This window comes from Ostrinia nubilalis, chromosome 26 (assembly GCF_963855985.1).
Source record: "Ostrinia nubilalis chromosome 26, ilOstNubi1.1, whole genome shotgun sequence".
In the NCBI taxonomy this organism is placed as follows: Eukaryota; Metazoa; Arthropoda; class Insecta; order Lepidoptera; family Crambidae; genus Ostrinia; species Ostrinia nubilalis.
The window spans coordinates 1,369,304-1,395,856 of NC_087113.1; the positions used below are offsets into that span (position 1 = coordinate 1,369,304).

General features: G+C 37.9%; 1 protein-coding gene across 1 annotated transcript; it reads left to right on the plus strand.

The window, feature by feature from the left end:
* Nucleotides 1–18,234: 18,234 nt before the first annotated feature.
* LOC135084394 (uncharacterized) lies at nucleotides 18,235–19,158 on the plus strand. Its single transcript, XM_063979169.1, has one exon. It carries the CDS (start codon nucleotides 18,235–18,237, stop codon nucleotides 19,156–19,158), a length of 924 nt encoding a protein of 307 aa, XP_063835239.1.
* Nucleotides 19,159–26,553: the final 7,395 nt, after the last annotated feature.

Genomic DNA, 26,553 nt, shown 5'->3' on the forward strand with positions numbered 1-26,553 from the left:
CACACTGCCTTCCAGTACAGCCCATGGTCGCCACTCGAGAACGTTTCTGCCCTAAAGGCCATATTAGATAACCTCTATGAGTTAGGTTCCCTGCCCACTGGCTCTTGAGTTTAGGAATTCTGCGGGCTAATTGATCAATAAGAGGTATATTTCAAAAGTTCTTAAAGTATCATAAAACAAAGAAAAGTTGTATGCCTTTGTATGGCTCTTATAACATCTTCAAGACAGAAAATATTTTGCTATACTAAAAGATTGCCCGAAAAACATCAATAAACTTGAGTTGTCCTCCAATTCCGTCATATTGCAAAACAGTAACATACATTTATAATATTTGTCGGAATATAACAAAGTGGAGTTTCCGCGTAATTGATCCGCGAGATGGCGGGAAAAATGGCGCGTAAAAACATAAGGGCAGATGTAATAGCAATATTTGTGAGAACGGAATTGATGCAATTTGGGAAACATGTTCCGACAGGGGTGCCTCAGCGAATATTGTGACGAGTGTGTAGTTTTTCATTTCAAATATCGCTTACGGTCTACGCTTTGGCCTGGGTGTAAAAATCTCTCTCGTTAGCAAGTAAGTTTGTTGAATTAGGATTTGTATAATATAAATTACTTAGAAATATTGGGTAATTAAATAGGTATACTGACACAGAAGCCCTCAAGAGATGCGCGTACTTAATTACAAATAAATAATTTTAATTTCCAGCGCCCAACAGGGTCCATAAGTATCTGTACAGTGTGCTACTGTAAAATTTACATTACTATTGTAGAAGCAATAAACTTATTGAGTATTGAACATTGGTTGGATAGATAGATGATTGGTCTTTGAACACTTTTTTAAATAGAAAACGTTTTTTTAATGATTTTCCTAGCGTCTCACGTTCCTAGTACGGTGGTTGATACCTAAGTATCCATACTACTACTACTACGAGTATGATCCGCATAAAAAACGAGATTGTGCTCGTACGTGTCGTACACTCTCTGATAAAATCTAAAAAAATCTCTAATTATAGTCTTTTAGATGTAACAGTAGCACGATGTAGAGCTAGATAAAAAAAAACTTAAGCCTTTAGGGAGTTTTAATATAGTGCGGATTTTATCACGCATGCGGGATTGGCCCGCATGCGTGACACCCGCAAGTGTCATTTTCATACAAGTATTATTTGTAACTAGCTTTTGCCCGCGGCTTCACCCGCGTGAAATTTAGTGTCACAGATCGGCATAAATTATAGCCTATATGTTAACCTGGGTTACAAACAAATAATACTGTAAAATTTCAACAAAATCCGTTCTGTAGTTTTTGCGTGAAAGAGTAACAAACATACATCCATCCAGACATCCAAACTTTCGCATTTATAATATTAGTAGGATTAGTAGGATTCGTGGAATACGCACGATATTAAAAACATCCTCTCTTGTTAGTGCCATCCCTATTCTATTTGAGAGCGCGCAATATCGCGAGTGGGTTTTAACGCCTTGATTAGACGGGTCTGCGATACAAACGCGATGCGATGCGATGCGGTGCGATGCGTCGCCTGTGCTTTTTGTAGAAACTGGTCTTTGAAAACTTTTATGGATTCGAACTTTATTTCAATGTCCATCTGATTGATAGTAAGTAGGATGGAGTCTGTCATCTGGTAGATGGTCAAGGATTCGAATCGTAGGTAGGACATAATAAGGTCTCTCGCAGAATTTTATCTTCAAAAAATGTTCTTTCAATAATTGATCTTCTCTGGGTTTATAGTGTTCGGCAAAAGGGCCTACCTTTAAAGTAACTGATTAAAAGAAAGAAGGCAGTGGGCTGATTTTTTAATCGTCAGATATCTTTTAACTGAAGAATAACCTTGTCATTTTGACATATTTCCTATACAACAACTGTTAATGTGCCAAACTTATTCTTAAATTATCCGACGCCCAGTGTCGTATAAAGTTATTCAATAAATATTTGATATTCCTTGAGCAAATTGTTTCCAATTATAACTTGAACTTATAAAGACACAAATCAAAACCGATCTCTCATGTCGACTTTATAATCCCGTACACACGCCACAAGTTATCTAAATATATAAAAGGAGAAACTGACTGACTGACTGACATATCAACGCACAGCCTAAACGGCTAAACGTAGGTACTTGAAATTTGGAAGGGACGTAGCTTAGGTACCGTAGAGGTGCACTAAGAAAGGAATTCTCGAAATTCCCACGGGAACGGGAATTAGCGGGAAAATCCGTTTGTATGAAAAATCTAAACCGCTTAAGTTAGACATTTGAAATTTGGCATGCAGGTACCTACCTTAGTAAAAGTTAAAACTTAAAGCTTAGTTACAACAGGATATTGCAAAATTCCCACGGGAACTGTAGTTAGCGGGAAAAAACATTTGTATGAAAAAATCTAAACCGCGTAAGATAGATGAAGGGGGTAAAACGGGATCCACGCGTACGGAGTCGCGGGCGGCCGCTAGTGTACAATAAGAGGCATTGGAACAAATTCACATCCTCCCCCATATTTATGTCTATATCCCCCCCAAGCCACCCTCCTCCCCTCGCATTGAAACAACACATTTGTACCGAAATTAACAAAACAACCCTCAGAACTGAATTAATAGCTTAAAAATTTAGGATAGAGTTGTTTATTTGGGATTAATATTGGGAATAAAGTATCGATAGATTTTGAGGAAAAATATTGATGGACAGAAAACGTGATTTGACTGAACAACTGAAAAATGCACTTATGGTCTTACTTTGAGCAGCTATGTGCATTGTGTTTCATTAAGTATGTTATTAGAGACTCGAAAGCTGTTAGCAGGACTATTCCCGCCTCTCGTTCTCACCGCTGTAACTCCTGTGTAGCCAGGATCTATAGTTTCATCGCTTAAAGTGAAATCTACTGTACATTTTAGTTTTGTTCTATCTTTTGGTACAATATTCCTTCAATCGATCAAAATAATGGGCTTATTTAATGTAGGCCATGAGATGTATAATATTCCAACCCTTCTACTGACTACTGAAATTGTGTGGGAATCGAATGCAGTAACCTCGTAAGTTAAAAACGACTGAATGCGTCTTTCTATCACGATTTTTTTTTTTTTATGTGATAGGAGGCAAACGAGCAAACGGATCACCTGATGGTAAGTGATTACCGTCGCCCATAGACACCCGCAGACCCATTACATTAGATTACATTAAGAAGAATGAAAAAGCGCTTTAATCAACTTGAGCCAGATGTTAGGTGTAATTCCTCCATCATCATCATCATTTCAGCCACAGGACGTCCACTGCTGAACGTTGACCTCCCCCAATGATTTCCATAATGTTCGGTTGGTAGCGGCCTGCATCCAGCGCCTTCCCGCTACCTTTATGAGGTCGTCGGTCAACCTTGTGACGTCTCACGCTGCGCTTTCCGGTACGTGGCCTCCACTCCAGAATATTTAATTTTATCGATAGGTATTCAAATTATCGACTGTTTCCCATCACTACAGAGCGACCGTGCGCGCTGTTTTCCTCCAATTATTTATTTACACATCTACAATGATTTACATCGTGAAAATGTGGATTCCGAATTCTTGTTAATAATAAATAATCTTTTTGTCCCTGGCTCGCGCTGTTACTATACGTTACTATGTACGGTACATCGAGATACAGAGAATTATTCACAGACACTTATTTATTTAAACTTTGCACAAAAGTAGAGTACAGTGGCAAACTTAATGCCGGGTGGCATTCTTTACCAGTCGACCACTGGTCAAGCAGAGACGCTAAACATTACTATGAGGTCTTACAGTGCGCGTGGACGCATAGGGTGTGGGTGGACCAATCACAGAGCTCTATTCAACGCTGTGCGTTCGATTTGCTGCTTCACTCAACGTGAGTATAGACTAGCTAGAGCATTTACTTGTAACAGAACAAAGAGCCGCTCTATGAAATGTCTAGTCACACTCTGTCACGAACCAAACGTTGTATTACATTTTACCTGCATTTTATACCATTTGTAAGAACGTTACATAGAAATGCTATAGTCCATCCATACTCACCTTTTAAGCTAGCATCGTTTCTGAATTCGGGCGTGAGTTTCTTCCGCCACTTCACCAGCCCATATGTTGTCCCGAAGTGGTGGTAGGGCAAGCTATATTTGGGACGTGTATTAAGCGCCCTGGAAAAGGTCTATGTACTGAATAAATTATTACTTGATTTGATTTTTGTAATAAGGGGGAGACAGACTAGGCTATGCACCACACAAGTAACAGCCATCCAATAAAAAAGTCGAATATAAATCACATAGATTCCAAACTATACAACTCGATTGACGATGCAAAGGCATACAAAGTGTGTAACACTAGTGTTACATTCGGGACAGTAACACGATGATCATAATAATAAATAGCCATTGGAAGCGGTCGGATGTAATTTCAGCGTTCGCTTGCACTACGCCACAGGTAGAGCAGAAGAGCCAGGACAAACTTGTTGCGTGTTGTAAGTCAAATTAACTTTTTAAAAAAATAAAACCGACTTCAAATGCGTGAACACAAAAAAAAACTAAAAATTAAAAATATTGCGTATAAAAAAGTTCATCCCCAATTTTCCACCCTTGGGGGTGAAATATTTTCTTCAAATTCGCATGAAACCACCCTTTTGATAATACCTATTCAACAAAAAAATAATCGTTCAAATTGATTTATAATCGGCGGAGATATTGCGTATAAAAAAGTTCATCCCCAATTTTCCACCCTTGGGGGTTGTTTTTTCTATTATTAAATTTAAATGGGACCACCCTTGAGGTATTACCTATACGCCGAAAAAAGATTTGTTCAAATCGGTTCATAATTGGCGGAGTTATCGCGTAACAAACATAGAAAAAAAAAAAAAAAAAAAACATACGGGTCGAATTGAGAACCTCCTCCTTTTTTTTGAAGTCGGTTGAAAACGATAATAATTATTATCAAAGTTTATGATAACTTTCTAAACTGATACCAACAAGCTTTTAGTAAGAAGCACGTTTTAAAATCAGTTTATTTTGTTTTCTATTTTTTATTGTATTCACTTTAATATGGGCAAGGCTCTCACAGAACATATTATTATAAATAGCTTCTGTGAACTACTGTGGTTGTTCTATTACAATGCACTCAAGAATACGTACATTAATAATATAATAATTATTAATAATGTCATATTAGAATAACATTGTCAATGGAATAAAATTGTTTTCGCAATTCAAATATAAAAAAATATTTAAAGAAGACCCGATTCCAAACAAATCGAATCCCTGACTCTGAAACTGAGGTGGGTTTTGGAGTTAAATTGCGGGGTAGGTGTGATATTAGTAGGGATCATGTGTTTATAGCATAGTGGGACACATGTTGTCATAGTGTTGACAGATATTGCTTAAAATTGGTACTTACCTACAAGTCCTTTTTCTCGTTTAATTTTGTGTTTTTTTAATTAAATATGCTGGCTGTTCTGTCTGAGCTGGCATTGAGCGCTTGCCGCTCTATAGCTCGCTTTAATGGCGTTTAAGCTCAACGGTGATTAAATTGAAACTCGCCTGACTTTGTTTGTTATATTGTATTGCAATGAAAATCTCTTTTTGAATCATACAGTAGTTTCAGCTACACTGGAGATAAGCAATCTGTATTGAGTTAGTGAAGCGGGGTTTATTAAGTTAGCGAAATAAACTGAGTTGTAGTGGTGTTGGTGTTTGGTTATAGTGCTTTTTTACATGAAGGTCTAGACTTCGATTCCTTGGTGGGACTTTATCAAGGACGTTTCAACTATGTTCATGTTTCAATAAAGTGATTATTAGAAATACCTAAAGAAGAGACTTCGAAAGGGGCGCTATGCCGTTATTTGATTCTTCCTTATTCTAACGCCCGTATGCACAAACGATACTTACTTAAGTGAACCAGCAAATCGAACGCACAGCGTTGAATAGAGCTCTGTGATTGGTTCGTGTGTCACTCTGTGCGTCCACGCGCACTGTGAGACCTCATAGTAATGTTTGTGAATACGGGCGTTAACCATTTCGTGGATGGTCTTTCACATTATGGGAAGCACCTGGATGCCTTTGATTTTTGGGGAGGCCTTTGTCCAGCAGTGGACATCCTTTGCTGAAACGAACGATCAAACGAACTTCCTTATCATAAAATGATCAATTCCAAGATCTGTTCCCGACCATCTTCATTTATTATCTGTAATTCCGATGTCCACCCCAAAAGTCGGGCCTGGCTAATCTAATCCCATTTCACTTCTTAGGGGATGCCTGACAAAAGCAAACCGTAAAGATTACCCAATAAAACGTAGGTTAGGGGAGGTTCGGCAAATGGAGGCATAAAATTAAAAACTGGCGGGACGTCTCATTAGGTCGGAAGAGAATTAAACCGTTCCAAGTTAATGAATGACTTGAAACGTTGATGCGAGAAAAAGTTGTGGATGCGGTTATTAACGATCTGACATAACAAAAAAAAATCCACAACGAGGATGCCCTGGATCTGCATCTGACCTGATGGAAAGTGATGATCAGGCCGAAGGTAGGAAGCGAGCTTCACACGGCATCCTCAACCACAGAGGAACTGGCTATCTTACCTGCGTCTTTCCGTTCTATACATGGCCAGAACGCACCCATAGGAAACTGCTCGTGTATACAGTGTGAGTCACGTTAAAATGTACATATAAAAATAAATGAAACTAGACCTATTTTTATCGAAAAAAAAAGAGGTCAAAATTTTTTTGAGATTGTTTTAAAAATTTTTATAGATTTTTTTTTCTTCCAATTACATATTGTAAAGAAAACGTAATAACTTTTAAACTAAGCGATATATCCTGATAAAATAAAAACAGTAATAATGCTAAATAACAGGCGATACTAAAAAAATACACAAAATACACAAAAAAGGTCAAAAAATAATAAAAAATGATACTATTTGAAAAAAAATCTGATTTTAAATTCGTGTTTTTTTGGTTATTTGATAAATTTCTTCAAAAAATGCCCCTATAACCGGTGGTTTTTATTACTTTGTATTATTCTCTATCGTATTACCTTCGTAAAACCAAAAATCACATGTCTCTATCCCTATCACAACATTTGCTATGATCGTTTGAACAAAGGCCTGCCACAACATTATTCTCCGCTACAGTTAGAGACAATTTTAATTTTAACTAAAATGCTTATTTTACTACGAAATCTTTTGTTTTTATTTGAAATCTAACTTGTCTTTATCAAAATTACAAATCTAGAGCCATTTTCAGTTTCGTTGTTAACGAAGCTTTGAATGGCGGGCCCGGAGAGGCTTAGTTCAAACGATCATTGCAAACGTTGTGATAGGGATAGAGGCATGCGATTTTTGGTTTTACGAAGGTAATACGATAGAGAATAATACAAAGTAATAAAAACTACCGGTTATAGGGGCATTTTTTGGAGAAATTTATCAAATAACAAAAAAAACACGAATTTAAAAGCAGATTTTTTTCAAAAAGTATCATTTTTTATTATTTGTTGGCCTTTTTTGTGTATTTTATGTATTTTTTTAGTATCGCCTGTTATTTAGCATTATTACAGTTTTTATTTTATCAGGATATACCGCTTAGTTTAAAAGTAATTACGTTTTCTTTACAATAAGTAATTGGAAGAAAAAAATTCTATAAAAGATTAAAAAAAAAATCTCAAAAAAATTTTGACCTCTTTTTTGTCGATAAAAATAGGTCTAATTTCATCTATTTTCATATGTACACTTTAACGTGACTCACACTGTACGGCTGAACCATTTAAGAACCTAGTAAGTGCAGCGGAGCAAATTTTACAGGAGAGCGAAAAAACGCATTTTCATTTGCCCTGCTAAGATGCTTAAAGATTTGGATAACTTCCGATGTTTATATTAAAGATTAGTTACTAAAGTATACTTTATGGAATAAAAGAATATATTTAGTTAAAAATTGCAAGTTTTATGCTCTTTACTAACACTAAAAATTATTTTTTTGACAAAAGTGCCTCGTAAAAATCAAAATCAAAATCGAATATGAATCAGTACTCATGTAGTCCCCAGATTTTGATATGGTTATCGAGTGTCAGCCAACAGAACTCGAAATAATATTTAAATTACAGTAGCATTTTACCTCTAGTAAGTCACATTGACCATTTTGAAACCTAGTAAGTCCATGCACTTACTAGGTTTTAAATGGTCAATGTGACTTGCTAGGTTTTGATAATGGTTTTTGCAGATTTGAATTGGACTTACTAGGTTTTTAGCAACGCGTTTCTCCGGTGTTAAGTGTAATAGAGCGATTTCTGTCTTCACATCCTGTGGAGACCTTAATTCTAAGGTGATTTATGACAAAAAACGAAAATCTGAAAAAGTGTCCCTTACTAGGTTCTTAAATGGTTCAGCCGTGTATTTTGTAGTGCCCGTTTGTAAATCTGTGACTCCAAACTATACACGAATTTTGCGTACTGATCGTGTATAGTTTGGAAGAGCTTAGTAAAAAAAGTCATATCCAAACTATACTCGATTAGTTTCTACTACACCACTTACACTTGACTAGAGTGTGTTTAGTTGATATTGATTTATTAAAATATGGAATTATATTTAAAATTACATTTATTCGATATTATTACAAAAAATATTATTATAACATAAAATATTATTATTTTACTGAATCTATAATAAATCTAGATTTTTAACACTATTGTAAGTGGTTTTTGAAATTAAATTGATTAGGTAGATTTCAAATTAAATAACAATTATTAGTGTAATCATAAATTCATTTAAAATGAGAGAGAGTGAGAGAAGAAAGTTCAACGTGCATTATTAATACATTATGCGAGACTTTAAATGCTAGGTTTGTATTATCGGCCGTTTGGTGTAGTGGTTCGAAACGGACTACTATTCCGGAGGTAGCGGGTTCGATTCCCGCACAGTACAAACATTTGTGTGCATGAACATATTTGTTTGTATTGGACTGGGTGTTTTCTATGTATAGTAAGTATGTATTTACAAAAAAAAAGTATTTAAGTATGTATGTTTAATACTTAGTATTATGTACAAGCTTTGCTTAGTTTGGGACTAGAAGCGCAGTGTAAAATGTCTAAGGATATTTATTTATTATTTATTTTATTTATTAACTTTTATCTCAAGAACAAAATCATTTTGACATAATATTTCCATACCTACATAATTCTTAATTTAAGAGTTATTCGAGAATTGGTGAAAATTAAATATCAGCCCCAAAACAAATATCTTTTCTATGGCAGAATACGTGTCGAAAGATGATTCAATGTTTAAAGTAAACACGCAGATATGAATTAATATGTAATAGAAAGAGAGGTCAATAAGACAAAAAGACTAGCATGCAACTACTCGCGTATAAATTGTAATCACGCACTTATTACAATACATACATGATTAGTCCGTATGCGTACTGGCGATGTATATTTTGGAGTAAGATAATTGACCTAAGTCACTACAAAGTATACGCGAGCAGTACGCAGCATATGCGTACTGGTCGTGTATAGTTTGGAGGAGCTTAGTAAAAAAAGTCATCTCCAAACTATACTCGATTAGTTTCACACCCTTGCGTTCTGGCTATGTATAGAACGGAAAGACGCATCTTACCTATAACCTGCCTATAAGGGAATCGAACTCGGGACCTCTGTTATTTAACAAAAATATACATGTAAATTGTAGAGTCAGTGTGGTTTTACCTTCTTTAGTTTTCACATAATATCTTTGTCCATCAAATAAGTGATTCTCTGCGATATGTACAACAGAAATAGGTACTATTATTAATGTATTTTTGGACTTATCTCAGTAAATCTATTATTCCTAATAGACTTACTGAGATAAGTCCACAAATATCAGATCTTAAAGCTTAAGCTTAAAAATAAAACAGTCCTTTTACGATCTTTAGTTAGCCGTTTGGTGTAGTGGCACAGAATAATAAATAAGTACTACGGTAGTGGTTCGAAACGGACTACTATTCCGGAGGTTGCGGGTTCGATTCCAAACAAACATGCACACAAATGTTCGGTACAAACATTTGTGTGCATGAACTTATTTGTTTGTATTGGTCTGGGTGTTTTCTATGTATAATAATATGTATGTATTTCCAAAAAAAAAAAGTATTCAAGTATATTTTATATCCGTTGTCTAGTACCCATAGTACAAGCTTTGCTTAATTTGGGACTAGAAGCGCAGTGTAAAAATGTCCAAGGATATTTTATATTACAAAAATAGACATGCAAAGTCAACAATAGTTAATGAAACGTTGTCCAGTGTTAGTTTAGGAATTAAAGATTTTATAAAACTGGAAAGCTGTATCAGGATACAGTGTAGCAAAAGAAGTACCTACTGTGGAAATAATGATATTAGTATTAAGAAAGACAGATAATTAGAAACTACCACCTTCATTAAAGACCCACCCACCCAACCAGTGAAGGTCAAGTTTGTACCGGGGGAAAGTTAAACTGTCCTTGGACCCGCAACTGGTTAGGTTTTTATTGGCGGTCAAGCTGTAGATCCTGGCCACACAGGAGTTGCAGCGGTGAGAACGAGAGAACTCATTAAAACTCATTTATTTTTTTGCAAATAGGCTTTTAAAAAGCACTTTTACACGTCCCAGTATTATCCCTACCACTGCTTCGGGACAATAAATGGGCCAGTGCTGAGAAGAAGCAGCGCAAGAAACTCAGTCACTATTGTCAGCCTCCTTTCCAAGGGTCAAGAGGTGGGAATAGTCCCGTTTTAAATTACCACCTCCACTCTCGGCATTAGCTCGCACCTCCTGGCCGCTCATCAGGGGAGATTCTATTGTATCTGGCTTAATGGGCGTCGTGAAAAGAAAAAAACACAGCACAATCAGGCTGGATCCGAAATGATACAATTCCAGTAATTGTTTAAGTGGAACGAACTAAGGACGGTTTAACGGCTCAGGGCGATTTTGGTGGACGGCTTGGAATACAAATGTTGGAGCAGAAAAATTTAAAATAATGACGCTTCTATGTATTGAAATTAACCAGGTTTGGTCCAATCTTGGCTTTAGATTTGGGATGTAGGTAGATGTTATGACGTAGGCATCCGCTAAGAAAGGATTTTACGAAACTCCACCCCTAAGGGGGTAAAACGGAATCCACGCGTACGAAGTCGCGGGCGGCCGTTAGTTTAATGAATTTTATTAATGATAAATGCTGTCATTTGATGCTTACTATACCACTTGTTGCTTGTAAAAATATAGGTACTAGATTTTAAGCACGCTTAAAAATATTGAATGCGAGTTTTACAGGATGTAGTTATTTTTCTACTAGAATTGGTCACAGTCACAAAGAAAAGTTCAAATAGTTTTAAGCTATTTGAACTTTTCTTTGGACATAAGATTGTTCTATGCCGCTTAGCGTTTACGTACCGGAAAGCGCAGCGTAGGACGTCCACTCACAAGGTGGACCGACGACCTCATAAAGGTAGCAGGAAGGCGCTGGATGCAGGCCACTACTGCCTTTGTGGAAATCATTAGGGGAGGCCTGTGTTCAGCAGTGGACGTCATATGGCTGAAATGATGATGATGTATAGTTTGTGATACCTAAAGTGGCCAAAAATTTGACAACACAACCTTATTCCAACTGTAACAAAGACTTTTTGGGTGTTGACGAAATATTTGACGCTCTTCTTCTTTTCGTGTCGACAACAAACCTACACAGTGTCAGCCCAAATCTCCGCCACAAGAGTGGCGTTGTCAGTAGCACTTATCAAATCCTCCTGAGTGCAGTTTTTTGACGCTGACTTTACGCCCTGTATATTTGCGTTAAATGAAAAATATGCATTTTGTCCGCTAGTCCAGCGCTAATGTTTGTTTACAAACCCTTATAATGGTTGTGCTCTCAACACAGTCTGACAATCTCCTCGGACCGGCTAATTCATCAGCTTAATCCAAGGGACAGCGCCAGATTGATGGCGACTCCACGATTATCCACTTTGAAGATTAAAAAACTTGCTCAATGCCTTTTGGAAAGTTTTAGAGAGCGAAATTGACAATTTAGGGTTCCACAGGGAACCTCGATTAGTCTTGTCTGAGATAATATTAATGTATTCTTCTTTTATGAAAGCATAATTTTATATTTTGGTGGGTCAAAAGTATGTAACTTGTAATATTCAGATACAAATTACAATGAAAAATGTAAACAGTAGGTGTAATTTTAAAATGTTATCTTAACAACTTTGGTGTACCTACTCTATGAGCTGCCAAGTTCCAGTATCTGGAATGGAACAAAACAGCTGAAAATGTGACTTTCAAAGCTTGGACATTATACTCGTATTTTATTGGTAAAATCTATGAAGTCTGCATTTGCTCTAAAACTGAAAACTGGTAACTAAACAGTGATTTTTGTGTTTCCAACCTAAGTATTAAATCTGTGATCTGGTAACTTCTCTTAGTTTAAAGCAAGCGAAATATTTCAGTGAGACACTAAATTCTACCTCCCAAACGGGCGATGTGGAAATCATTGGGGGAGGCCTATGTTCAGCAGTGGACGTCCTGTGGCTGGAATGATGATGATGACTCATAATTAATTCATCTCTTTTAAGTCGCAAAGAAAAAACCTTTAGTTAATTACCGTTACATAATCTTTAGTTTTACTAACGTCTTCATAGTTCAGTGGTCAAAGTAAACGCCCAGCAGTTAAAAAGACCGAAAAAATATTGTTTATGATTTTCGTTAAACTTAACCTCTGGTCTGGTACAGACTTTCCACTAAGTCTTATTATAAATCTAGAAAGTAATAAGCTTTGTAAGTTATTGTGTAAAGCTTTTACAAAAGCAGCCCCTCAGACATATTAAGGAGCTTAGAGCTGTGACATAATTCAATACTCCTAGAAATGTAAACATTTATGTATCGTGAAATATTTTTAAGCTCTTTTGATCGTTTGCGTTCATTTGGTAAGAAAATAAATATTATATTTTAAAGTCGGTTTAACACCTCTGACTTTCATAAGGCAACCAACAAGATGGACCGATGAAGAAAGGTAGCAGGAAGGCGCTGGATGCAGGCCGCTACCAACCGTGCGATGTGGAAGTCATTGGGGGAAGCCTATGTTCAGCAGTGGACGTTCTGTGGCTGAAATGATGATGATGATGATGAGTTTCATAATTAGGCGGTATTGTCGCTAGGAAGCAATCTCTACCAGACAGTCCATACTGTTATACATACATCAGTTTTTAATATAATAGTTTTTTAAACAACTAACTTATCCCCATGGATAATAAGTTAGTTGTTTAAAAAACTTTTATATCAAAAACTGACCCGGTGGACTTTTGTTCCAATCGTTTTGGAGCCCATTCAATCTAAACAAATAATTAAATAAAATTTCCTCTTTATAATAATTACAGTAGGACGCCGATTATCCGAACGCCGATTAACCGAATCGCCAATTATCCGAATCGATCCTAAGCGTAAAATAAAAAATTAAAACCAAGTAATTTTTATTTTGTATTGGTGTAACAAGTTGGAACTCGCAGGAGTCTACATATATTTCAACTGAGCGTTATTATAGAACTGTAAACACAGTTATTAAAGTTTATTCTATGTGTGACAGTTCGTTTTTAACATGCTTTTTCTTTATTACCAGTCTATGTCCGATTATCCGAATTTTCGATTATCCGAATCGACCCCGGTCCCAATTAATTCGGATAATCGGCGTTCTACTGTAGCTATATTAAAATAGCAGTAACTAAGTATTTTTCTGGGATTTTAGTAATAATACTTTCAACAAAACATCTGGGTCCATTAAAATTAAAAACAAATTACCCACTTCTTTTATATTCTGCTGAAATTCAGCAGTACCTACCTTTTCGTAATTACAGAAATAATTAAGGTATAAAACTCGTTCGTTGATTAGAAAATTAATTACAATTTTTGGGTCTTTGCAGGCCCCGGGCTGTGTTTCTATAATTTCGGGAGCATACATTATTTTATAATTGTACAATAATTTTGTATGGGCCGCACGTTTTACGGTATTTACGAGTATATCAATAGTAGAGACCCAGTTGGGTCCATGTGGGTGGAAGGGTTCCATGTTTGTGTTTAGGGATTCAGTACTTCTACATACAGGGTGTCCCAGAATGGGTGAATCAAACTGCTAGGGGAGGTAGCTCTACTAATGTACTATCCTTAAAAAATATGAAAAAAAGCTTCAACTTTTATAATCCTCTGGTATCATCAAGGTACCCAAACATATTATTTTTCCGCAAGCAACAACACTCGGGAGCTGTTTTCAAAACAAGTACAACAAAAAATAGTTGGACCGGTGACGTCATTACCGAATTGATTGATGTTGCCGCCAAACTGAGAAGTGCTAGGGTGTCCAACATTTAGATAGTAATTTCAGGACAAGTTTTATATAATTTCACAGGCTTTTTTATCTTACCATAGGTTAAGTGAATCAAACAATAATAGGTGTACCCTTCAGCTTAAAGGCTTCAACTAGTCATCAAATATTTATTTTTAGATGATCTTGTTCTAAGGCAGTCTTTAGGCAAACTAAAAACAAATAACTGTCATTAAGTCCGCCTATCATACTATTATTTATGTCAATTTTGAAATGAAATTTTGTATAAATAAATAAATATTTTTGGACAATTTCACACAGTGCTATCTAGCCCCAAAGTAAGCAATTAATGTGCTTGTCTTAAATATAGGTGCTAACTTAACTTAAATAAATCAATTTTGACTCTAGAGAGTTCAAACAGCTAATACTGAGGAGTCCTCGGCGCAAAGCTGATGTAGTTGGACGCGTCCACGCGTGTGTTCCCGCCAGAACCAGTGTTCTAGACCCCTGCCTTACGGCGAATAACGTGCGCGTCGGTGTCTCGTTCGGCTGGTCGTCTGGACGCCTTTCACTTCTGCGGCCACTACGCTTGACCTCCGTTACCGTGCGAGTCACGCTGTGCTCCGTGTCAACTAAACTGGACATTTATCATCGTGCGTGTTGTTTGTAATTCTACCGCTGCCGTGCGATAAAAACAAAGCCGTTACCAGCGTTTGAGTGGAAGTATATTGGACATAGCAGAAATGGACGGGATGGCGCCTGGAGACATTGAGTGTTGTGCGGGATGCCGCGGTATTATCAGCGCGAATAGTGCGTTTATGCGGTGCGCTAAATGTAGGCAATCATTTGACATTTTATGTGCCAATTTCACGGAGAGCACCTATGTCGCGCTGTCAACAGAGTACAAAAAATCTTGGGTATGTTTTGAGTGTCGCAGTAAATTACCCAAAAGCGACAACACATGCACACCCGTGCGCCAGGCGCCGCTCATACACGATGTTAATATTACTGTTGGAGATCTCTCGGCGGACTTGTCCGCCTGTGACATGGAAAACGTTACGGTGCGCAGAGGTGCTCGCTACACATCAAACGAAAGCTGCGCAATTGACACAATGGACAGCATCCTGGACAACCTGCGTCTTTCTGTTGTGCAGGAGATGAAGGAAATGCATTGTGAATTCGAAAAACGCCTTACAAATAAAATAAGCATGTTACTTACTGAGCACTATGACACCCTAAGAACTAAATTGTTTGGCAGGATGACCGAACTGTCGCGGCAGATTGAAGATATGGGAAAAAAGATCAATTCTATCAATAGCCAATTGAGAGATCTTAAAATGGCTAGTGTTGTTCCTCAGAAAATTGTATCTAGTCCCACACTCACGCTTACGACAAATAGAGTTGATTCAGCAATGCCCAGCCAATCTATCGCACTTCCTGAAAATCTTAAAATGGCTAGTGTTGTTCCCCAGAAAATTGTCTCTAGTCCCGCACTCACGCTTGCGTCAAATAGAGATGATTCAGCTATGCTCAGCCAATCTATCGCACTTCAACCGTCCCAGCACAGGCCTTCTCTAGCTGGTGATAACGATGAGAGCGAGGAATGGACGGAGGTAAAGAAGAAACGCTGGCATTCCGCAGCCTCTTCAGTTCGGCGCGGTACTGCGGCTCCTGGGGCGACGACGCTTGAGGCTTCCGAGAGATGGAAATATCTTCATCTTTTCTATGTAAAACAGGGAACAACAACAAACCAGGTACTTGACCACCTTAGAGCAATATGTCGCGAGGATGTCTGTACAGCCGAGACACTTAAAGCTCGGGGAAGTTATGCATCATTTAAAATTGGTGCTCCTGCCAGATTGCTGGAAACAGTCATGGATACAGATCACTGGGCTGCCGACATATGTATAAAACCTTGGCGCCAGAACTTTCGTAGGAGCACTGAAACGACCAAGCCAACGAAAACTAATTAAGGAAATGAACATCTACTACCAGAACGTACGCGGTCTACGCTCTAGAACAGCACTCTTCCAGAACAATGTTGGTATGAGCAATAGTGACATTATTTTGTTGACCGAAACGTTTCTCACTAGTTCGGTGACCGACGGTGAATTGTTCCCGTCTGGATTTAATGTGATGCGAAAGGACCGCAATGGTGACGCTGGTTGGGGTGGAGTGCTTATGGCAGTGCGAGATATCTTTTGTGTACATAGCGTTTGTAACATTGATGGACATAGTTCCGATATGGAGTTATTGTTTGCTATCATAACTTGTAAAAATATTAAATTTCTTCTTGGCGTTGTATACCTCCCACCGAGTTATAAAGATGAGCAATATCTTAAAGTTTTAAATTGTATAGAAAATATTGTTTGTGAATATCCGGATCTGGATACTGTTGTAGTTGGTGATTTCAACCTTAACTCCTGTAGTGTTAATGTAAAAAACCAGTTTGAGAGCTTTTTAAACTTTTGTAACTTTTATCAAGCCAATACTGTACCTAACAATCACGGAGGTATGTTGGACTTAGTCTTGTGCAACCTTTCTCATGATACTATAGCCACCTCCGTCGCAAGCGATACATTAGTACCTATCGACGCATATCATCCCCCGTTAGAAGTGGTAGTCACTTGGAAGCAAAATACACACATAAACAATCCTGTGTCAGGGTCCACCACGGCGTCGGGTGATACTCAAAATTGGAATTTTCGCAAAGCTGACTTCGGCGCACTGTACAGTTCGTTGATTGGCATAGAGTGGTCCAATTTGTACATAGAAAAGGACGTAGATAGAGCGGTCGATATTTTCTATGAAACGATCAATAAGCAAATCGATGCTCATGTCCCCTTAAAGAAAACAGCAGCTCCTAGAAGATATAATTATCCATCATGGTTTACTCCTGATATCATTAGTAACATAAAGTTGAAACACTTTCATTGGAAACGATATAAATCTGTAGGAAAATCATTCAATTTTGAACTTTTCAAATACTACCGATGGAAGGTCAAACTCATGGTAAAAAAATCTTACAAATTGCATATTAAAATGTTAGAAAATAATATATTACAAGCTCCTGCCAAATTTTGGAGCTACATTAAAGATAAACAAAAAAGCCATGCCCCTAAAAATAATTTTACATTTAACAATGAAACTGTAACAGGGCAAGCTGCAGTTGACGCCTTTGCTAAATATTTCGGTTCAGTTTTCCTGAGTGATGTTCCTGTTCTTGATCCTAAAAAGTGTGAAACATTTGAGTCTCACCAATACGCTGGAGTTGTTATAGATCATATCACGTTAGCTGAAATCCGTCAAGCCGTAAAACAACTCAAGCCGCAAGCATCATCGGGACCTGACGGTATACCCGCTTTTTTGATAAAAGACTGTATTCGCGTTCTAGAGGAGCCACTTTTGTTTATTTACAATTTGTCGCTAAGTCTTTCTATATACCCAACAAAGTGGAAAATTAGTAGAGTAACTCCGGTTCCCAAAGACAAAACTAGCGTAGATATCGCGGCATTTAGGCCCATAGCGGTTCTATCTGTTTTGGGGAAAATTTTCGAGACAATTATAACACGTATAATCAACAACAAGATTTCTCTACTACTACATAACGCACAGCATGGCTTTAGGTGTTCACGATCGACAACAACAAATCACATCGATCTGGTTGATGACATATCTCTAGCATTGGACAATGGAGACCAGGTTGATGCAGCTTATTTTGACTTTCGGAAGGCATTTGACGTCGTGGATAACGATATTCTTCTCCGAAAATGCTCAACAATCGGATTTACACCTAAACTTTTAGGCTTCTTAGCTAGTTACTTGAAGAATCGGGGACAGTATGTTCAGAGTCTGGGTCATAGGTCAAACACATACTACACTAGATCGGGAGTGAGCCAGGGCAGCACACTCGGCCCTACCCTCTTCCTGATCATGGTAAATGATCTTCCGGAAGTCGTCAACACGGCTTGCTGCTCTCTGTTCGCGGACGATCTCAAATTGTATATGCCAATAAAGTGTATTGAGGACACTAAAGCACTTCAAAGGGACATCGATGCCGTAACGGAATGGGGTGTTCAGAACAAATTACTTTTCAACACCTCAAAATGTAAAGTGGTTACATTCTCTAGATCTAAAACACCAATTTGGGCAGCATACACTTTGTTAAGTGGTCCTCTAGAGCGTGTAACTGAAATAAGAGACCTTGGACTAAACCTTGATTCTAGGCTCGAGTTCCGTCAGCATATCAAAGCCATCTGCAGTAGTGCACATAAAATACTAGGTTTTGTGATGAGAATAGCGTATCAATTTAATGATAACAGAGTCCCAGTTCTCCTCTACAATGCCTACGTGCGGAGTCAATTAGAATTCGGAGCAATTGTATGGGATAGTCCCGAAAAGAAGTACGTTCTCATGGTTGAGAAAATTCAAAAGAAATTTTCTAGGTTTATGTACAAGCGCCAGTACGGCTACTACCCCCTATTATATCCGTCTCGTTTCATAGCTGGTATGGTAGGCATGGACACATTAGAGCTGCGAAGGAAACTTCTACTCGTGAAACATTATACCCTGATTATGCGAGGAAAAATTGATAGCCCGGCTGCTCTTAGCAGGATAGGTATATCGGTCCCAAAGCTGTGTGTGGACACTGACAGAGGCCTGGTGGCTCCGCGGAGACGCCCTAGGCTATTCAACGTGCCCGTGACGCGCACCCGCAGTGCACAAAACTGCCCTACAATTAGAGCACTGACGTCATTAAATGCGCTTCTCGCGAAAAAACCCCATATTGACGTGTTTGTTGACAGTATGGTTCAGTATATTTTGGAGGTATACAATTTTCTGTCGCATAGTATTTAAGCACCTATTTATGTAAATCGTGTATTCTGTACTTCTGCCGCTGATGGACGTCTTGGGTAAAACTGTAAGTCCACAGTGAATTATATTAATAAATAAATAAATAAATAAATAAATACGTAGGTGGACTATGGTTTTCGAGCCAAGTAAAACGAGTCGTATAATTAGAAAAACAAACATTCCATAAAATCCCGTAAACTGTCCTAAATAACATCTACCCTATACAAAAAATAACTTGCAAGTTCTGCTAAAGTCAGCGGAGCTAACGGCCTCTTGACTCGAAAGCAAAAACTATCTGATTTACCCCGCAACGAGGAAAATGGGGTAAATTTACCTGACAGCGCTGGCAATGTTGTTTCGCTTTTGACGCGGTCAGCTGATAGATGAGCCGTGAACTTTGTAAGCTTAGAACATGGAGCTTTGAACGGAACTTAAAACGAAGTTTAGTGGCATTCCACTTCAGAATTAATTTTCCTACTTATTTACAAAAATGCGAAAGTAAGTATTTCTTTTGTAATTGAATCAATTTTGATGAAACTGAGTATAGAGATAGTTTGAGTCCCGGGTAAGGACATAGGATAGTTTTTATCCCGGTTTGTCCCATCGTAAATTAATGGGAAATTCCCAAGGGTGCCATAGAATAAAAAAGTTTGGGAAGCTCTGCTTTTTTTAGTAAAGACAATAAGAAAATAAATTAGGTAATAGCAGGCCTGGCTCACTCCGCGCGGTACATCCGATAATTACCTACAGCGAAGCGCCCCGCCGGCGGGTATTATATCAGTCGAGTGTCACGCGTGCGCCCGTCAGGACGCTGACGTGCGTTGTAGTATGATTATAATTCTATGATCGAAGTATTATTTAAAAATGGACATAAAGAGAAAGAAATATTGTGCGGCGTTCGGGTGTTTAAATTCGAAAAGAAATCTACCGGATTTATCTTTTTTTTCGCTTCCCAAAGAATGATGATGAAAGGTATGTTGGCCATGTCGGTAATCAATAATTTTTTTCTGTAATAGTATGTTTAATTTATTCGTCTTGTGTTAATAAAATAGGTATCAATGAAGACAGTAATAAAATAAGTTTTTTTTAATCCTAAGTAGGTATATTTGAAATGTTATTTTTACAAAGGTAAAATAACAGTAATACTTACCTACGTACGTACCTCAATACAAATAAGTAGATTAATTATTTTTTCACTAGACAGCAACCCTAACAGCGTACGAAAAGTTCAGAGGCACGCGATAGAAAGAGACAAAACTTGTAGGTGAATAAAATTGTAGGTACGTAGTGCTGTGCGAGCTGAATTCCACTGTATCGCGTCGTAGCAAGACTCGCATTTATTTAAATCGTCTTGCGGAGTAATCCTTCTGTACCTGTACTATTACTTATTCTGTGGTAATAGTTATCAAAATAAGCAATGGTTGTCTTGTGTCTTTTACACACATTAGTAGTCCACTGTTGGACATAAGCCTTCCGAAAGAGGCGCCATTTTAAACTGTCTTACACACCTTCCCTTATATTATCTCCTCCTATTACTATATTATTACCTATTATACAGTGTGTCCGGGCATGTAGTGATCAAACTTTAAGGGCGTAATCTATGGACAATTTTATCGGTGAAAATACTTTAAATTTGCTGCTTGACCCATTTCTCGCATATTTACAAGGATTTAAGATTTTAATTTTAAGTTTTCACCTCTTTCTTCAAAAACAAGTGATAGCGTGGGTAGTTTAACATTAATAAGCAAAAATTTTATATCATGCGATAGCCAGTAAAATTATCTATTAGTAGAAGTAGAAAACAGATACAAGTTTCATACATTTTAAGGGTGTAAGAATGGATTTAATTAGAAATAAACACGATTTTTTTCACATCTTTTTCAGTTATTTCCCAACACAAGAAAAACCAGGTCGTTAAGGTATGTTTTATTTGCATTTTATTATTAGTATTTGAGCTATTCTACAAAACGAATATAAATTTATTAGTCTACGTCTATTAGTTTCGACGTAATTGTTGAACAAAGATACCCATTCCCAGCGGTTTCCATAGTAATCGGAATAGGTTGTGTAATTCTTTCAGGCAGTGCATTTTCGCATGTCGCGTGCGCTATGGAAACCGCTGGGAAGGGGTATCTTTGTTCAACAATTACGTCGAAACTAATAGACGTAGACTAATAAATTTACATTCGTTTTGTAGAATAGCTCAAATACTAATATTAAAATGCAAATAAAACATACCTTAACGACCTGGTTTTTCTTGTGTTGGGAAATAACTGAAAAAGATGTGAAAAAAATCGTGTTTATTTCTAATTAAATCCATTCTTACACCCTTAAAATGTATGAAACTTGTATCTGTTTTCTACTTCTACTAATAGATAATTTTATTGGCTATCGCATGATATAAAATTTTTGCTTATTAATGTTAAACAACCCACGCTATCACTTGTTTTTGAAGAAAGAGGTGAAAACTTAAAATTAAGAACTTAAATCCTTGTAAATATGCGAGAAATGGGTTAAGCCCCAAATTTAAAGTATTTTCACCGATAAAATTGTCCATAGATTACGCCCTTAAAGTTTGATCACTACATGCCCGGACACACTGTATATCCTCACATTACTGTCATTCCACTAAATATTATTATGTCTTTGGCTTATCCAAACCAAATCTATCTATTTATCTATATTTATAAAAGCGAAAGGTCACTGACTGATTGACTGACTGACTCTCTCACTTATCACGAAATCTCAACTACAAGGTCTACAAGTGCTAGGAGTCCGAAATTTTGCATGGGGGTTTCTTTTAGAACGTAGGTGCTCACTAAGAACGGATTTTACCAAACTCCACCCCAAGAGGTAAAACGGGATCCACGCTTACGAAGTCGCGGGCGGCCGGTTCGTTCGTTTGTTTCAGCCGAAAGACGTTCACTGATGGACAAAGGCCTCCCCCAATGATTAACACAAAGACCGATCCTACGCTGCCCGCATCCAGGCACCTTCCGCAACCCTCACCAGATCGTCGGTCCACCTAGTCGGCAGTGGGCGGCCGGTACTCTTAAATAATTTTGGAAAAACCTAATCAATTTACAATACCACTTGAGGCCCATATCCCATCAAACGCCGAACTTCACCTAAGAGTGGGTGCATACAGAACTCGCAGTCAGTTCGAAACTATCAACGCACGGACTATCAACTATCGAGCGGACTATCAACTATCGAGCGAGGAACTATCGGCAACTATCACAATTGGCTCTACACGTCGCGTCGTTATCGTGACGTTAGTGTCATACGGCGAGCGCGTTTCCATTGCACGAAGAGTTTTTCGTTCGTTCGTTTCAACCGAAAGACGTCCACTGCTGGACAAAGGCCTCCCCCAAGGATTTCCACAAAGACCGGTCCTGCGACGCTCGCCTCCAGGCACCTTTCACCAGATCGTCGGTTCACCTAGTGGGAGGCCTGCCCACGCTACGTCTTCTGGCTCGTGGTCGCCACTCAAGAACTATCCTGCCCCAGCGGCCATCAACTCTACGAGCTATGTGCCCCGCCCACTGCCACTTGATTTTAGCGATTCTGCGGGCTATGTCGATCACTCTGGTTCTCCTACAGATCTCCTCATTTCTGATTCGATCACGCAGGGAAACTCCGAGCATAGCTTGCTCCATCGCCCTTTGGGTGACCTTGAGCCTTCTTATGAGGCCGAAGAGAGGCTAAGGATGAAGAGTTTTTATTTTATTTTATTTTGGGAGACTCTTTCTCTGCTGAAACCACACGACAAGTGTTGAATTACTCTTTTGGACGTTGTAGATTTGACAGCACAAATAAACAATCATATTAGTTTTTTTTAAGAATATTAGTAATTTGTGTTGCACAAATTACTATAGTCCCGTTAGCCCCTCGTACTACTAAGCTAAATTATGCTTGTGTCGCCACAGGGCTCACCACGATAGTCGAGCGGCGGGGACCGAACCCGCGTTCCCCGGATCACGAGTCGTCCAGTCCGACTTCACCGTTCGGCTATAGTGGCTTACTTAGTTATTATAATAGTTTTTATTTTAAATTATCGCCTGACAACGGACTCGCACCCAGCTAGTGTCAGCGCAAACACGGCTGTCACTCGTCACGCGCGATTTTAAATTGATATCGCTCGAATACAACTCAAGTGATACATGCATCAGCTGCGATACTTTGCTGGTTTGTTTTGGTAAACCAGTTGTGGTTTGAAAATGTTCTTGAAAGTATTACACAGATTACATTGAAAGGTCTAAGTACATAAAAGATGGGGATTTTACTGCTGAATGCTTGAATGATGCATCAACTTTACTTTCTACAAAAGATGTGGCGAAATCAGTTCACAAATGTTTGACTGTAAGCTAAAGATTTAACAACTCATTTCGGAAAAATTATACTTTGTAATTAAATAATTTGAGAAAATATTGATTTCGCAAACATTTTACTTTGCTAATATTTCTGAAAATAATATGATACAAGAAAATTTATTGTGGCACAGTTGCACCATTTTACTTTAACTTTAACAAACGCCAAAAATCTGCCAAACTCCATTGACAATCACCGGTTATCGTTACAGTTACGGTTTAATCCTTCAAGGCCCGCGAATCTAGACACAATAGATAATCAATTGTTATGGCATTATTGTATGCCGTCTGGGACTTAAAGGTTAAGTAAGTTGGTGTAACTCCGCTAAATACATTTTCCTAAGGCTGCAGATTTTATTCTCTCTTTAGTAGTTTAACAAAAGTCATACTTATATTTTGTTACATTAGCTTCCACCTAAAATTTCACGCACCTATACAGGGTGTTTGGTAAATGGGTATATGAGCCGACACTAGCCCATGTTAACATGGGCATATAAATGGTATGGTGAAGTCAGAAATTTGATAACATCATTTTATTTTTTTAAATTTTCATACAAAATAAATTTTATAAAATCAGATTCGTATGAAAAATAAAATAATTAAAATGAAAATATCAATTTTCTGACTTCACTATACCATTTATATGACTATGTTAACATGGGCTAGTGTCGGCTCATATACCCATTTACCTAACACCCTGTATAATAAAATATTACCTAATCTAACCGCAAAGTCCAAAACAAGTAAGATGTAGTGACAACTGTCACAACACGTCGCCCGCAGACTCGTCTCGGGGTAAAATACAAAACGCCAGTGTTGCCCCACCTCGGGAATATTTTAACTTGCAATACACGTATCGGTTAGGTAGGGCTGTGCGTTTATTTTTATTAAATTAGCATTATCGCCAGCAGCAAGAACCTTTTTAATTTACCTAGAGGCTTGGTAATTTAGTTTCGTTCGTTTCAGTCAAATGACGTCCACAGCTGGACAAAGGCCCAAAAGATTTTCACAACCACCGGTCTTGCGCTGTCCGCATCCTGGTACTTCCCGCGACCTTCACTAGATCGTCTGTCCACTTAGTGGGGGGCCTGCTCACACTACATCTTCCGACCGTCGTCGCCACTCGAGAACTAAAGCCCCAACGGCCATCATCAGTTCTACGAGATTAATGTACCCTACCCACTGCCATTTCAGTTTAGCAATTCTGCGGGCTACGTCGGCTTTAGTTTTCCTACAGACCTCCTCGTTTCTGGTGGAACCACGTGGATTCCTATTTCTGATAGAGTAGAGTTGTGATGTTCACTGAACATTGTTCAGTAGCGACGTGGAGGTAGGCAGTCAAGGCAGGTTTTCCCTAAAGTCCTCATTTTTTTTAAATTTCTATCAAGTGGCAACCCTGGTTCCGCGTTGTTGACGCGCGCCACGTCACGCAACATGTCGCCGGCAACTGCGAATATTCGGCGAATATTCGAGTATGCGCTACTTTTGCAGACCTGTAAGTTTCCAAACTTGCCGTGAAAGCTCGGATTTGTGTGAAACGTTTTGCGAAGAAGTTTTACAATTTAGCAGTTTATTTGGCAGATTGTTGTTAACTTTGTTTAGTGGTATGTTAAATGTTAAATTCATAATGTTGCTAAAAGCTTGCAATTATAATTAGAAGCTTTTATCCTTGAGATAAGATTTAAAATGAGAAACATTAAAATTGATGTATTTAAGGGACCTCGCTTGATCCAGTTAGAAATAGTTTTTCGACTTAAAGAGTAGGAGAGAGAAGGTCAGAATATAAGGATGATAGAACGAACAAGTATTTATTCGATTCGAAAGTAACAACTATTAAAACTAAAAACACAGACACAAGTCTAAAATTAATTTGCTTTTATTGTTATTTGAGTAAGTTGGACATTAAAATCAACCTGATGGTCTGAAGGACAATTTGTTGTCAAAAGGGACTAAAACTTTAGACGAACCAAGAATTTGGTCTTAGGAAGTTGCACAGCTGTCCAAAGAATGGAGTTACAGTCCTGTGCTGATCTTATCCTAGTAGTTCATAATCATCATCATCATCATCATTAGGTCATTTAGTCTCCATTGCAGGAGCACGACCATCCCAAATTTTCTAGACGCAAATAAAAAATGAATAAATATCCCTGGACATTTTACACTACGCTTCTAGTCCGAAACCCGGGAATCGGACCCGGGACCTCTCGGAATAGTAGTCCATTCCGAACCACTACACCAAACGGCCGACTAAAATGGACAGTAGTTCATTTAGGACATTATTTCGTTAGTTATTTTTAGGCTACAAAAATACCATTAACTTTGAAAGGGTTAATCATAGATTGTACCTAAGTTACAACAAAATCTCATATATAAACCCTAGTTACTTTATAATTGAGAAGTAGGTACCTATACTTGAAACGAATTATCAAACGAAGCATTCTCTATTTGTCAGCCATTGTTATCAAAGAGATAAAATCAAAAGTGTGACACCGCCCTTTGTAAAGATGGTCGAATTTGAGACGTACATCTTTGGCCACTTTCCAGGTTTCAGGAAACGTTTTGAGTTAGAATACTTTAAAATACCACCTTTTATTCGGCGAAAAATGGAAAATGGATAGGTGGGACATTAGACTATACAATTTTGTTGCAAATTCGACCCTATTGCAACTAAATAAGATGCTACAGTACTTATTTACCTTGATGTGAGGTCGTCTGTACATCAAGAAACGCTAAACTCTTATTATAGAAGCGACAATGGCCTATCGGTTTCGAGGTCAGTCTCCCAATTTTTCATACTCATAGTCATAATGTTTTTGCATCATGTTGGTACATACAATTAAATTTAAAGGTGCCTAGTTCGATTTTCGTTGACAGCTGGAATATTATGGCAAGGTAGCAAGTTATAATTAAATTATTATGTAGCATAGAAGGGGTTATTTTTTAGCCGACTGCGCCATAGGTAGGGTTCTTAAAACCTACTAATATTATAATGTAATGCGAAAGTTTGGATGTCTGGATGTTTGTTACT

Excerpts from the sequence above, each read along its gene's own strand:
- LOC135084394 (XM_063979169.1), top strand. The coding sequence starts at position 18,235 with ATGGTAAATGATCTTCCGGAAGTCGTCAACACGGCTTGCTGCTCTCTG.